The sequence below is a fragment of the Emys orbicularis genome, chromosome 9 (genome assembly GCF_028017835.1).
Source record: "Emys orbicularis isolate rEmyOrb1 chromosome 9, rEmyOrb1.hap1, whole genome shotgun sequence".
In the NCBI taxonomy this organism is placed as follows: domain Eukaryota; kingdom Metazoa; phylum Chordata; order Testudines; family Emydidae; genus Emys; species Emys orbicularis.
The window spans coordinates 143,610-156,512 of NC_088691.1; the positions used below are offsets into that span (position 1 = coordinate 143,610).

At 46.1% G+C, this 12,903-nt stretch overlaps 2 protein-coding genes across 6 annotated transcripts in view; both read right to left on the reverse strand.

Annotated features, from left to right (window-relative positions):
• The window catches only part of OGT (O-linked N-acetylglucosamine (GlcNAc) transferase), a 65,866-nt gene extending 62,127 nt beyond the window's left edge, over positions 1 to 3,739 (reverse strand). For all 3 annotated transcript variants that reach the window (XM_065411116.1, XM_065411117.1, XM_065411114.1), the window contains exon 1: positions 3,524 to 3,739. In XM_065411116.1, the coding sequence (XP_065267188.1) occupies positions 3,524 to 3,560 (37 nt within the window). In that variant the 5' untranslated portion in view covers positions 3,561 to 3,739. The remainder of the gene's footprint in view (positions 1 to 3,523) is intronic.
• An 847-nt stretch (positions 3,740 to 4,586) lies between these two features.
• Positions 4,587 to 12,903, reverse strand: part of TAF1 (TATA-box binding protein associated factor 1) — a 113,808-nt gene continuing 105,491 nt past the window's right edge. For all 3 annotated transcript variants that reach the window (XM_065410457.1, XM_065410455.1, XM_065410456.1), the window contains 4 exons: positions 9,491 to 9,616; positions 7,274 to 7,424; positions 6,387 to 6,564; positions 4,587 to 6,181 (listed from right to left, as the gene is read on the reverse strand). In XM_065410457.1, the coding sequence (XP_065266529.1) occupies positions 5,962 to 6,181; positions 6,387 to 6,564; positions 7,274 to 7,424; positions 9,491 to 9,616 (675 nt within the window). In that variant the 3' untranslated portion in view covers positions 4,587 to 5,961. The remainder of the gene's footprint in view (positions 6,182 to 6,386; positions 6,565 to 7,273; positions 7,425 to 9,490; positions 9,617 to 12,903) is intronic.

The following is a 12,903-nucleotide window of genomic DNA, read 5'->3' on the forward strand; positions in this document are numbered from 1 at the left end:
AAGGCTAAGCTAATTCAGTGTTATCTTCCAAGGGAAGACAGACAGCTCTAGTGAGTCTCCTACTGTTCATAGCTTTGACATGCTGCCCTAGGGTGGAATTAGCAACACTCTGGTCATGTACATAACTATGAATCCCTCAACTTTTACCACACAGCTTTGGAAAGCTCCTAAGAGAAGCTGGCTTAAGTTATTCGCAGACAAGCCTCCAAAATAGGCTGAAAGAATAAGTGGTGCTTCAAATTTTTAATCCTACTACTAGCCACAGGCTATGAAAGCTGGACTCTTCTTCGGGAATCTAAGGACACCACCATTCCCAAGAACTTGATCTGGTGGAGGACTGGGCAACTCACCAGAGGATTGCCTAGACCAGTGGTTTTCAAACTGTGGGTTGTGACCCATTATTGGGTCACGGAATGAAAGGCATTGGGTCCCATCATCGGCGCTGCCCGGCTAAGGCACCGCTCTGTGCCCCGTAAGCGGCCAGCAGCAGGCCCAGCTCCTAGGCAGGGGTGTGGGAAGGGGAGCGGCCCCACGGGGCTCCATGCGCTGCCCCCACCCTGAGCACTAGCTTCGCACTCCTATTGGCCGGTTCCCAGCCAATGGGAGCTGGGGGGGCCGGTGCCTGCAGGCAAGAGCCACCTAGGAGCTGGACCTGCTGCTGGCCGCTTTCAGGTGCAGCACACTCTGCGGTGCCAGGACAGGCGAGAAACCTGCGTCTGCACCCTGGCTGCACCGCTGACCAGGAGCTGCCGGAGCTGCGCTCCAACCCCAGTCCTGAGCCCTCCCAAACCAGAGCCCCCTCCTGCACTCCAAACCCCTCATCCCCACCCAAGCCTGCACCCCCAGCCCTGACCCCCTCCCACACCCTAACCCCCCACCTCAGCCCAGAGCCTCCTCCCACACCCTGAACCCCTCATACCCAGCCCTCACCCCAACCCTATATCCCAGCTCTGAGCCCCTCCCACCCCCCAAACCCCTAATCCCCAGCTCCATTAGGTCACGGGCATCAACAATTTTCTTCAACTGGGTCACCAGAAAAAAGGTTTGAAAACCACTGGCCTAGACCACACTGTCAGGTACCCAGTTCCCACTGGTGCTACCTCTGGTTCAGTTTTAGTCCTTCAAATAGCTGGTGCCTGGTTAAAAAAAAAAAAAAAAAAAAATCCAATCCCTGCTGTTAAGCGTTCTTCTACTACTGAAGTTGCAAAGCCAAGGAAAGCTAAAAGGAGGAAATCAATTGCTATGTACTACTGCCCTTAAATCAAGATGGAAATGTTGAAATGAGATTTACAACTGTGAAACTAAAGGTAATCTGGCTTACTTGTTTGCTTTGATACTTAAAATACAAATTTTTATCCCCCCCAGTCTGCCAAAAAACAAAAACAACAACATCTAAGTTTCATGCTTAAAACTGCACTCCAGGTAAGACCTGGAGGGTGACAAACACAAGGAAGTGGATCAGAGATGCTTTACTTTTGTCCAAAACTTGGGAGAATGGATTTTACTAACCTGAAGATAGGTGAAACACACCCTTAGATTTCCTTCATTTGCCAACTCTTTCAAAAATGAGCAACATCCCCACTTCTCCCCACCAATTAAATTCAGGAGCACTAGTGCCAACCAACCACTTCACTCCTTTCTGTTAAATTTTGGAATTGGTCCTATTTGCAAGTATTGGGGGATGTGGGGTGGCCAGCTAGATCAGAGTCCAAACGGAAATCAGAGCTCTTCTCTTTAACACTGATATATAAGAGACACCAATTTATCCAACAAATGCACAGCCTTGCAATTAATACCTTGATCTAGAGTCCACTTCAACTCAAAGTAGTTCTGTAAGTAACAATGATAGTTAAGTAGATTCCAGAAGAGTTCTTCCTCAGGCACATACAGAACTCTTTAGCTATTATTTATATAGTCTAGTATAAGTACACTAATTCAAATGTTTTCTAAAGAATACCTGACTTTATGAGAGACCTTGATCAAGAATAATATGTGCTGTGACAATAAGTTAATGTCTGTCAAGTACTCAGATACAGCGCTAGCCAGCATAGAAAACAAATATGAAAAAGCTATAAAAAGACCCCAAAAGCTAATTTTTTTGCAAAAGATTTGATCTTGATATCAGATCTTAAAAGCATTTTCCTATTAAGTTGTCAATTTATGAAATAAAGTATTTGGTTCACTTCAACGCATACTCCTGAAAGTACAGAAAAGGAACTCCTGAAAATTTTAATTGGAACTAAAAAGCAACCGAGGGACCTGTGGCACCTTTAAGGCTAACAGAAGTATTAGTCTTAAAGGTGCCACAGGACCCTCTGTTGCTTTTTACAGATTCAGACTAACACGGCTACCCCTCTGATAATTGGAACTAAGGGAATGAGGTAGCAGGAGAGGTCCAGGCATTTCCCAAGAAATATATTTCTGGGCCCTAGTTCATAAAGCCTTCATGCAAGTGCGAAATAAATCATGGCTCTACAACCCATCAAAAAACGCACACTCAGTGATGCTTTACAAGAAATTCAAGCTATGATGAAAACTGAAATATGAAAACAAAAAAGACAAAATGTGACTTACAAAATAGAAATAAAAGTTAAAAGAAGTTTAGACTAACGTGGCCCCCACAAATTGCAGTTTAAGACCTACAATTTATACTATTTACCACAAGTTGTTACAGAAAGAACAAATTCAGTGTGCCCAATTTGTATGTTTGCAAGATCAGCGAGACACCTTGAGTTGCTGTGTGAAATATCTGGGGACTGCATTCTTCTATGCACACTTACTGAACCTCAGACACAGGACTCTGGAAAATTCCACCTTTCAAATTGAATCATTTAGTATAAACTTCTCAGCCACTTGGTCACAAAACAGAAAAGGCAATATGCTCAAATACATTTGTTAGTCTCTAAGGTGCCACAAGTACTCCTCGTTCTTTTTACAAAAACTAGTGCTTTATGCTGACACTTTATATGATTCATACGTCAACAGGAAAGAATACAGAATACTTCCGTATTAGCTTGTGCTTCTCACCAGCAGAAAACCCTTCCCCCACTGCCAATGTATACACCTCAGTGCTTTTATCTTGTCGTTGAGATCTCTTTAAAACAACCACATTTGCCGTAATGGCTAAGAACCCCCAGAAAACTGAGCTCTGGAATTAAACTTCAATTCTTATTTTTTATCAACAGTATCAATATCCAAATCTGTCCACACGGGCGACCCCAAGGACGGCTGCGGTGGCTGACTGGGGAGAAGGATCCCTTTACCCCACGGGGGAAGGGCACGCTCTCCGAGTGCGGAACAGGAAATACCAGCAAACGGCCCTCCACGAACCGAGGTCGCGGGGCCTGCAACTCCCCCCGCGCAAGGACCCCGCCCCGAGGCCTCCAGCCCCACCCCAAGGCCCTCCGGGGACACGGGGCCTACAGCCCCGCGAACACACAGCCCTAGCAGGGCGGCGATCTCAGGTCTCCCGCATCCCCACAGCGAGATGAGGTGCGGCCTGCCCGGCCCCGCAGGCCGGTACCTGTGCTGTCAGCCACGTTCCCCACAGAGGTCGCCATCAGGAGAGACGCCGGGGCAGCGGCTGGGCCGGCGAGCCTCGGGCTGAAGCTCTGGGGCTCCCCGGGCGCGGAGAGATCCAGTCGGGCGCGAACAAGCCACCGATCAACAGCGTCTCCGAGCTCCCCCTTCACGCTAAGGCGGCGGCTCCAGAAATGGCGGCAGAGGCGGAGGAAGCTACACGGCCAGGGTATATGGCTCCTAACGGACCTATTTCTTTCCACAAAATAGTCCGAATAGGCAAATGAAGTCTGGGTGGTATAGAATCCTAGCCGATACCAAATCCAATTGCGGCGGATGAATCTGTTTCTGGAAATAACTCGCCTCCTTTCGATAGACTCCCTGATTAGGGAGCCATAGAAGCCTATAAAATGTTTCCACTCATCTCGTTATCCTTATCCTTCCGCGTGAGACCATTGCGACAAATGAGATCTCAACGCGCATGCGTCAGGCGCTACCACCTTCTCTCACCAGCACATGGCGCCCGCGGCCAACTCCGGGTGCGTGCGTCAAGGAGAGACGCAGGGCCGTGGCGCGTGCATACTGGCGCCCAAGCCCCGCCCCCAGGGGCGGAGCTTAGAGAGCGGTCCGGGGAGGACCCGGGCCTGGTGGGTGCCCCGCGCTGGGAACACGCGCCCGATCCCCGGACAGACCCTGCTGCAGGGCGCGGCGGGGCGAGCTGGACTCGTCTCGTAGCGTGGCCCCAGGGGAAAGGCCGACGGGAAGAGAAGAGCGCTGCCCAGCGCTGCGCTCTAGGTCACGGGGAACAGGGCAGCTACTTTCGTGTTCGCAGTTGTAAAAGTGAAATGATTTTGGTGTACATTAATCTTTGGGAGAGGGGGGCTGACAGCTCCCAGCCCCTCCTCATAGGATGGATCGCTTATTTTCCGTAAAGTATGTGACTACCATCATCGCCCATATGTTCAGCCTCATTAATACCTCACTCACACACACCCACACCCCAGTTTCAGCTGAAAGCCTGTGATGCGTTTCACAAAATGTGCATTACAACCCTCTTACTGTTACAAATTTATTTCAAATACATTCACTACCAAACTGTAAATTAAATAACGAAGTAACTTACATTAAAACAAAATGTGTCAATATCAACTGAAAGATTGAGAATTTAAATACACAAGTCAGGAAATTCAACATTTATGATTCTGGTTGGATTTGTAGCTACTATTATTTGTAGATATGTGCAAAAGAAGGGATTTTTCCAAGTGCGACAGAGGTATTTTGAAGGAACCCAATCGCTAAGTACTCACTTTATAGTAGCTAAACATATCAGATTTTAAATTTCACTTTGAACACGATCTATTCTTCTCCCTTCTGTCCCATACATGGAAGAGCACCAACAGGCTTACCTGGCAAGGATGGTTATGAAATCACAAATGGACTGAGACCTGCTCTCACAAAAGCTAAGGGACAGTGGAACAGAAACCATCCTATAATGAAGTAGCGTATAAGGAATTTATCTGTATTTTGATTTTAAGGATTCATCCAATGAACTATACAACAGAGAGACATGGAGGCTCTATAGCACTTCCTAGATGGTTCTATGCTTTCTCTTCATTTGATTAAGACAGGAAAGTGAACTCACTCCCAGATATTTTAAAGCACAAGGAAAGCCCGGAGAAATTCCCGTGCAACTCCTGGATGAAGACTTGGGTTAGCAGTTACGGAATTCCAGGACAAACTCTAACTTGAGCAAGGAGCTTCAAAAGCGTTCTTCCTGTGAATTAAGATGTTCAAGGCCATTAAGCAGTTCCCAAGAGACCTAGAAACCAGTTGTGGTAGAATTCCAGGGAATGCATTCATGGGCTGATGGGCCTGACTAATTTTTTTCTGAATATTTGGGGTACACTTCAGAAAATATAAAGGACCATGCCCTTCTTTTTAATAAAGGGAAAACAGCTGCTTTATATGTTAAAAAATGCTTTAGATGTTAAATTTACTCAGACTTTTGTAGAATATTTCTTCAATTGTTTATTTCTTATATAAATGTATAGGCTGGTTAACTGAGTCATATCAAAGGTCAATGTAAGGTATTTAAACAACAGCCTAATATTTGTAAGACATTTTCAGTGTATATCTGAAAAGAATGAAGGGAAGTAAAACAGATTATAAACCTGTAGCTGGCTTCAGTAACTAGAGCTCCTGGACTACTGTGCAGGTCACAGCAAGTTATCTTTGTCTAAATCTTGTCATTCACAATTCAGATAATTTAATAATAAATATACAACAGAATTCTACTAAAATTTAAGTTATACGAGAAAAATAAGATGCTTCAAATTAACAGTGCATAGTCCCTTGGTACAAAAGAGTATGAGGGAACTTCATTCATCTGAATCCAGACCACAGATTGCTACATCCCTCAGTAACTGAGGGTGTCTGGACAACTCATTCATCTGAGTCCAGGTCACTATCTCCTGCAATGGAGTGAAAATCCTCGCTATCTTCCTCATCCTCTGAAAGATGAACCTGACTTAACACACTTGGCCCACATCGCTGTTCTTCCTCCTCCTCCTCCTCCTCTTCAGAGATCTCATACCCTCCAATGCTGCTAAAGCTGGTATCTCGTGTGTTGGACTTTGGATCTGGCTCCTCATAGCTGCCATAACTAAAAGAAAGAATGGAATCTCATTACACTGACATTTTCAGCTTATCTGTTTACATCCACATTTTCTACTTAACCTCTTACAGAAAAGAAAAAAGTCTGGAGATCTGCTCAAAAGTGCCAGGACTTGGGTAGCTGAGAGATTCCCTTACAGCCTGCATTCCTATCCCATTCCCTACATTTCTATATTATTCTCAACTTTGATTACCTGATATTACTGTCCTCCATAACATGAGAGGTCTCTCCACCATCTCCCTCATAGGACATCATACTCTCTTCATTCTCCATGCCCATTCGTGTGTTCTCTTGAAGGACATGAGGTTGTTTGGGTCTCATTGCACTGGGCTCCACATCTGAATCACTGCCACTTTCACTCAGCTGGATAGCTGTGCAACAAACAGAAGAGGCCTGCTTATTAATTTTGACAGAGCTTTTATACCTTGTGGATTGATTTGCATCCTTTTGTAGTCTGTTGAAAAAATACAATACTGGCTGATTTTCCAGAATAATTTTTCCTTTTACAAAAGCCATCTATCTTCCACACAGTATCTTATCTGCCATTCTTGCACCAAAATAATTACCTCTTCTTACTCATCCATCCCACCATGTGGATCAGCCAACCTATCTGTGCAGCTTCAACAGTCCCCTTCTCTGGTCCTTCATAGCACGAGCCAATGTTCCAGCTTTCCTATCCAAATATCATTTAAGCTTGCACCAGCTGCCCAGCCCACTCCACATGTCCCTCAGCATTACATCTAAGCCACAGGCCTCTCCTTTTCCAAGCTTCAGAGTTCCACTATCTGAATCATGTGTGAACACCCAACTCTCTCTCCTGCCCACACTTAGCATTCACTGCTACTCCACTTCATCTTAGCTTTCATCTAAATTCATCTGGTTCTCTCTTTCTGCTCTTGACATCTCCTTTGTAACTGTACCATAACAATCTGTACTTTGTAACCAATATACAAATATAGTGTCCTGTATACCTACAAAAGCTGTAGTGTATGCTACTATAATTGAAGGGCATGAAAATTGGCTGGGTTTGGGAACAATTGATTCCTGCTCAAGCCTGTGATTTAAAGAGCTAGGACTTACATGAAAAGGGATTATCGCCTTCTTCATCACTCCCTTCATCATCATCCTCTCCATCTGACATAAGCAAATCTTCATAAAGAACACTGGCCTGGGGCTGTTGTGCTGAGCCTTCTTCTTCATCAGCAAGGTCACCATCCCCATCTTCAACTTCCTAGGTCACACAGAATGGGAATGGCATAGATCAAAGGTCATATACGAGGCTGCTGCCATACCTGGCATATTGACAATATACTCAGTCATTTGTTTTTATATTGACAGTTTTATGATTTAAGATAAGTATCTGATTAGTCATTGCTGTGGATTCTGATGTCACTGAGTGTGCCAGACCCAGCAGACTTCCCCTGCACTGTGGAGTCTTCTATCATGAGGATGCAGGTGGACTACAGATGGGATTTCTGTATATATACTCACTGGGGCTGGAGTCTTAGGTTTCCCATCCTCATCCTCATCAAACCCTTCAATATCTACGTCAGAGTCTTCCTCGCCCAGCCTACCTCGTCCCTGGCGCATCTGAATGAGGAACACAAATAGCAATACCATTGAGGAAGGTACCAGCGGTGACTGACACCACAATGAAAAATCCACCCATGGAACAGGGACTCTTCCTAAGTATTCCAAGACCACTGAGCATTGTCTGCTACCTGGCTTCTCTTGCTCTACTCCTCCTAAGGAGTCGAAGAGAAACTGAGGATTTAAAGCCTGGGCTTCTCTGCTTTCCTAGCTACTCAGAGTGGGCCACTAGACCTTAAACTACAAGTTTTCCTAGGACATTTTCATAGGCAGTCAGCAGGCTCCAGCAGACCTTTTGTCAGCCATATGGGCTGAGGAGGAAGTGCTGCACTCTTGGGGACAGAATCAACTCCCACATGTACTAGACACTGCCCACTAGGAAGCATGTTCAGAACAGCAGATACCAATGATATCAGACTATATTCTACAACTGAACTCTGATACTCTTAGTCTGCTGAGTGGGATGCCCCAAGATTCTCCCTACTCTCTCTCTCACAATATCTGTTGCCGCCTCACTCTGCCCACTTCCTTTCCTTTCTTTCTGCTTAATGTCGTTGTCCTCCTTCATTTTCATACTCATGCTCCTATTAACACATCCCTGTATGCCATTCCCCCCAGTCCATCTTTGCCCCCGTATGAAAAAATAAAACCAAACAGGTGCCTGTCATCATCCTGACCACTTTGAATATATGTTCTCTCTCTTTTTTGTTGTTGGCTTTCAAGGCTTCTCTACACTACAGAACCTTGGCCAATATTATTAGGCCAGCACAACCCCCAGTGTAGATGCAGCGTAAGCCAGCAGAAGGAGTTCTGCCAGCATAGTTACACCACCTCCACAAACAATACAGAAGTATTCTTCCATCAGCATAGCTGCATCTACACCAGGGTTTTTACAGACATAGTTATGTCGGCCAAGGGATGTGATTATTTCACACTTCTAGATAACACAGCTATTCTGGCAAAATTTTGCAGTGTAGACCAGGCCTCAGGGAGCAGTACCTGTCACTTCCTATGTGTCTGTACAGCATCCAGCATGTTTTGGTGCTACCACAATAAAAAAAAAAATCTCCTGGACCTGCTGAATATTTTTTTTCTGTGCCCTAATCAAAACTAAAGAGGGACTTAACATCAGGCCTTTGTAGCATGAGTCACCATGTGTCCGTCCTGAGTAGTACAAGTGAGGGTCTCTGGCCCTAGACAGATTCTCTCTCAGCAGTAGATTTTCACCAGTCCTTATTCCCAGTTGCCTCTTTTCAGTTTTCCCTTCTTTGCTGTAGCAGCCAAGACGCAGGAAAGAAAGCAGCTCTCTCAAAGGCTGCTCTAGCAATTGACTGTTCCTCTGCCTGCACAAAGACCCACATTTCACTAATCTTGTAGCCCTATTATAACTGTCTCCATGTATCATATGATTCCGGTGTAATACCAAAAATCCCATCAACTACCAGAGCAAAGAGAGCCTTTTAACTCACCAACTTCTCCTTTCAAGGAAAGGGATGGGAAAAAAAAAAAAAAAAAATCAGTCATCAGACTCTGCTCCCCATTCTTGAGATAGAGAGAACCTTTTTAACTGCACCTACCTCCACCTCTGCCAGGAAAAGCCACAAATGTGTCTTTGTCTTCTGTGACCCACAAAGCTAATCACCTCCTTCCAATAAGTTACTTCTACTTCCTAGGTCTCTACCACTTGAAAAATGGGAGATTTCTGACCTGTGTCCCCCGCTTCTCTGGAGTAGTGGTGGGAGTGTCCATAGCAGACAAGTTGCTCTCATCTTGATAGACTGAAGCATCACGTGACATACTGAGAGAGGTGTTGGTATCATACAAATCTGGTGGCTAAAGTACATGAGAAACAGGAGACGTAACTTTCTCAGGAGCTGAACCAAGACTTTGGAACTCTATCACAAGAGATAAGAATGACCCCGGAGTTCACCGTTTTCAGAACTAAATACAGAATACATTTGTTTGACCTGGCTCTCATTATTAAACACCTTATAATTAAACTAAGCAATTTACTCCTAAGGAAAAGTGAGAAAAATATTTTGACTTAAAAAACATGCATACTACATGAATGGGCACAGTATAAAAACAGGACAAAAAATATTTAGTATCATGTTAAGGTATGGTTAAAAAAAAAAAAAAAAACCACCCCTACAACTTTTTGGCTATTCTTATGTGAACCATCTAATCATCAAATTGGAAAGAATTCAGAGAACAGAAATGAAAGGAAAGAGAGGTTACTTACCTGTACAGTAACTTGACTTATTCTAGCTGTTTGGTCCCTATGGGTGCACCTCTGTAGGATGTACGCATACCCATGCACTCTCTATTGGAGATAGTAAATAGTGTCTGCGACTGTACAGAACAGCGCTTTGTGCTCCCATGTAAGAGCATACAGGCAGACTCTCAAGCAGTATCTCAATATGAAGGCAGGTACTGAGGAGGCAAATCCAAGACACTTTGGAGGACTGTGTCAGGCTCTGGACTCAGGTATGACAATGTAATATTTGGTGAAAGTGTGAACTGAGGACGAGCTTGCAGCCCTGTAGATTTCTGGTATCAGGCCATCCTTAAGGAAGGCTAAACAAGTAGACTGAGCTTGGGCTGTCACTCTATGAGGAGGGATGTATCCCAGCTACTTCATAGCATGTCAAGATACAACCAAAAATCCACTTTGAAAGTCTGAGTGGAAATTGGCTGACACTTCCCCCTTTTGGCAAAGGATACAAAGAATCGGGGAGAGGCCCTAAAGGTCTCTATCCTGTAAAGGTCAAAGACTAGGGTCAGAAGAGTAGCTTCCTCTCTCAAGGCATGAGGATTTAAAATACTGGCAAACAAATCCCTTGATTGATATGAAATTCTGACAAGACTTTAGCAAGGACATGGGCGCAATGTGACCCTGTCACAGCAGAAAGGTATGATGGGTCTGCAATTATTCTCCTAAGTTCTCCCTTTCTTTTGGCTGAGGTTATGGCTATCAGAAAGGAGTGTTAAGGGAGAGAGAACAGGTATTGGTTCAAACGGGTTTTCTTAAGGCATTGAGAATCAGATTAAGGTTCTAGGGGAAGCAGGGTTATGGACAGAGGGAAATCAATTATGTAAGCCCTTAACGACTCGGACCATGGATGGAGGGAAAAGACTGAAACCCCTTCTATAGGTGAATGGAAGGCTGTGATAGCAGCCAGATTACTCTGGCTGAGCTCATTGACAGACTTTGTGCCATTAAGTCCATTAGTAATCCAGAATCCTTGGGACTGGAGCTTCTGAGGTTTCCAAAGAGCGGGGAGAGCACCAGGAATTGAAATGTTTCCACTTCTGCAGATAAGTTTTGTGAGTTGTAGATTTTCTGCTTGTCAAAAGGACTGACTGAACATTGGCCGAACAATTTAACTCTATGCCCGAGAATCACTGAGGAGCTAAGCCATCAGTTTCAGAGATGAAAAGTTGGGATGGATCCCTGAGTGGAAGGCAGAGGCGCATAACCACAGGGAGATGAAGTAAATCCGAATACCATACTTGTCTCAACCAGGAGGTTGCTATCAGCCCTCGCTCCTTCAAGGCAGCACACCGGAACCTCCATATTCACTACTGTGATATGATTTTGATATGTTTTGTACAATGCATGTCCTATGAGGTATCATTTAAAAAGTCTTGATCTGTTGAGCCTTATTATCCTGTTGAATTATGTGTGTTACCATTGTATCTGAAGTTATGAAGTTTTGTTATGTGTGTGTTACTGAAATATACTGTGAGGTTGGGAGATGCCCACAGCCAGCCTTTCAGTGTCAACAAAGGAGCACCTTGTAAGACAGATTGACGCCAGAACCAGCCACACATATGGTGATGGCCAATCAAGAAGAATCCACTCACCCAGAAATTCCTTAGAGAGGGCACGTACACAATGGGGGCTACCTGATCCCCACGTCACAGCAAGGATCTTTCTAGCATCTGAAGAGAAAGTATAAATAAGGGCTGATGACATCATCATTTGGCCTCTCTCCTCCCCCATCTCAACACATGGAAAATCATCTGGAAGACAAAAACTTTGAACTAGGGAGATTGGTCCCTGGCTGAGAAGGAAATACAGCCTATGTATTAAGTACTGTAAGCATCCTATAACACAGGGGTGGGCAAACTTTTTGGCCCGAGGGCCACATCGGGGTTGCGCAACTGTATGGAGGGCCGGGTAGGGAAAGCTGTGCCTCCCCAAACAGCCTGGCCCCCGCCCCCTATCCGCCCCCTCCCACTTCCCGCCCCCTGACTGCCCCCCTCAGAATCCCCAACCCCCCCCCGCTCCTTGTCCCCTGACTGCCCCCTCCCGGGACCACCGCCCCCTATCCAACCCCCCTGCTCCCTGTACCCTGACTGCCCCGACCCCTATCCACCCCCCCACCCCCTGACAGCCCCCCCAGGATTCCCACCCCCTTATCCAACCACCCTCTGCTCCTCATCCCCTGACCACCCCCTCCCGGGACCCTCCGCCCCTAATTGCCCCCCAGGATCCCACCCCCTTATCCAGCCCCCCCTGCTCCCTGTTCCCTGACTGCCCTCCCGACCCCTATCCACATCCCTGCCCCCTGACAGGCCCCCCGGGGACTCCCACTCCCAACCCTCCCTGTTCCCCATCCCCTGACCGCCCCCCCAGAACCTCTGTCCCATCCAACCGCCCCCTCCTCCCTGACTGCCCCCTAGGACTCCCTGCTCTCTTACCCAACCCCTCCACTCCCCGCCCCCTTACCAGCAGCAGGAGCTCGCAGCCGCGACACCCGGCCAGAGCCAGCTGCGCTCCCCACGCTGCCCAGCTGGAGCGGCGGGCCAGAATGCGACCTGTGCGGCAGCATGGCTGTGGGGGAGGGGAGGCCACGGGGGCGGGGCCAGGGACTAGGCTCCCCAGCCGGAGCTCAGGGGCCGGCCAGGACGGTCCCGCGGTCCGTAATTTGCCCACATCTGCTATAACATCTAGTAGGTTGAGAACAGCTGTTGGATTCAAATCTTGCTTAGTTTGTTAAAGTTAGAATTAAACTGTGATTTTATTTCCTTATGTAACCAAACTGATATTTTTGCCTTCTACTTATGATCACTTAAAATCTATTTTTTTGTATGAATCTGTTTTATATTTTATC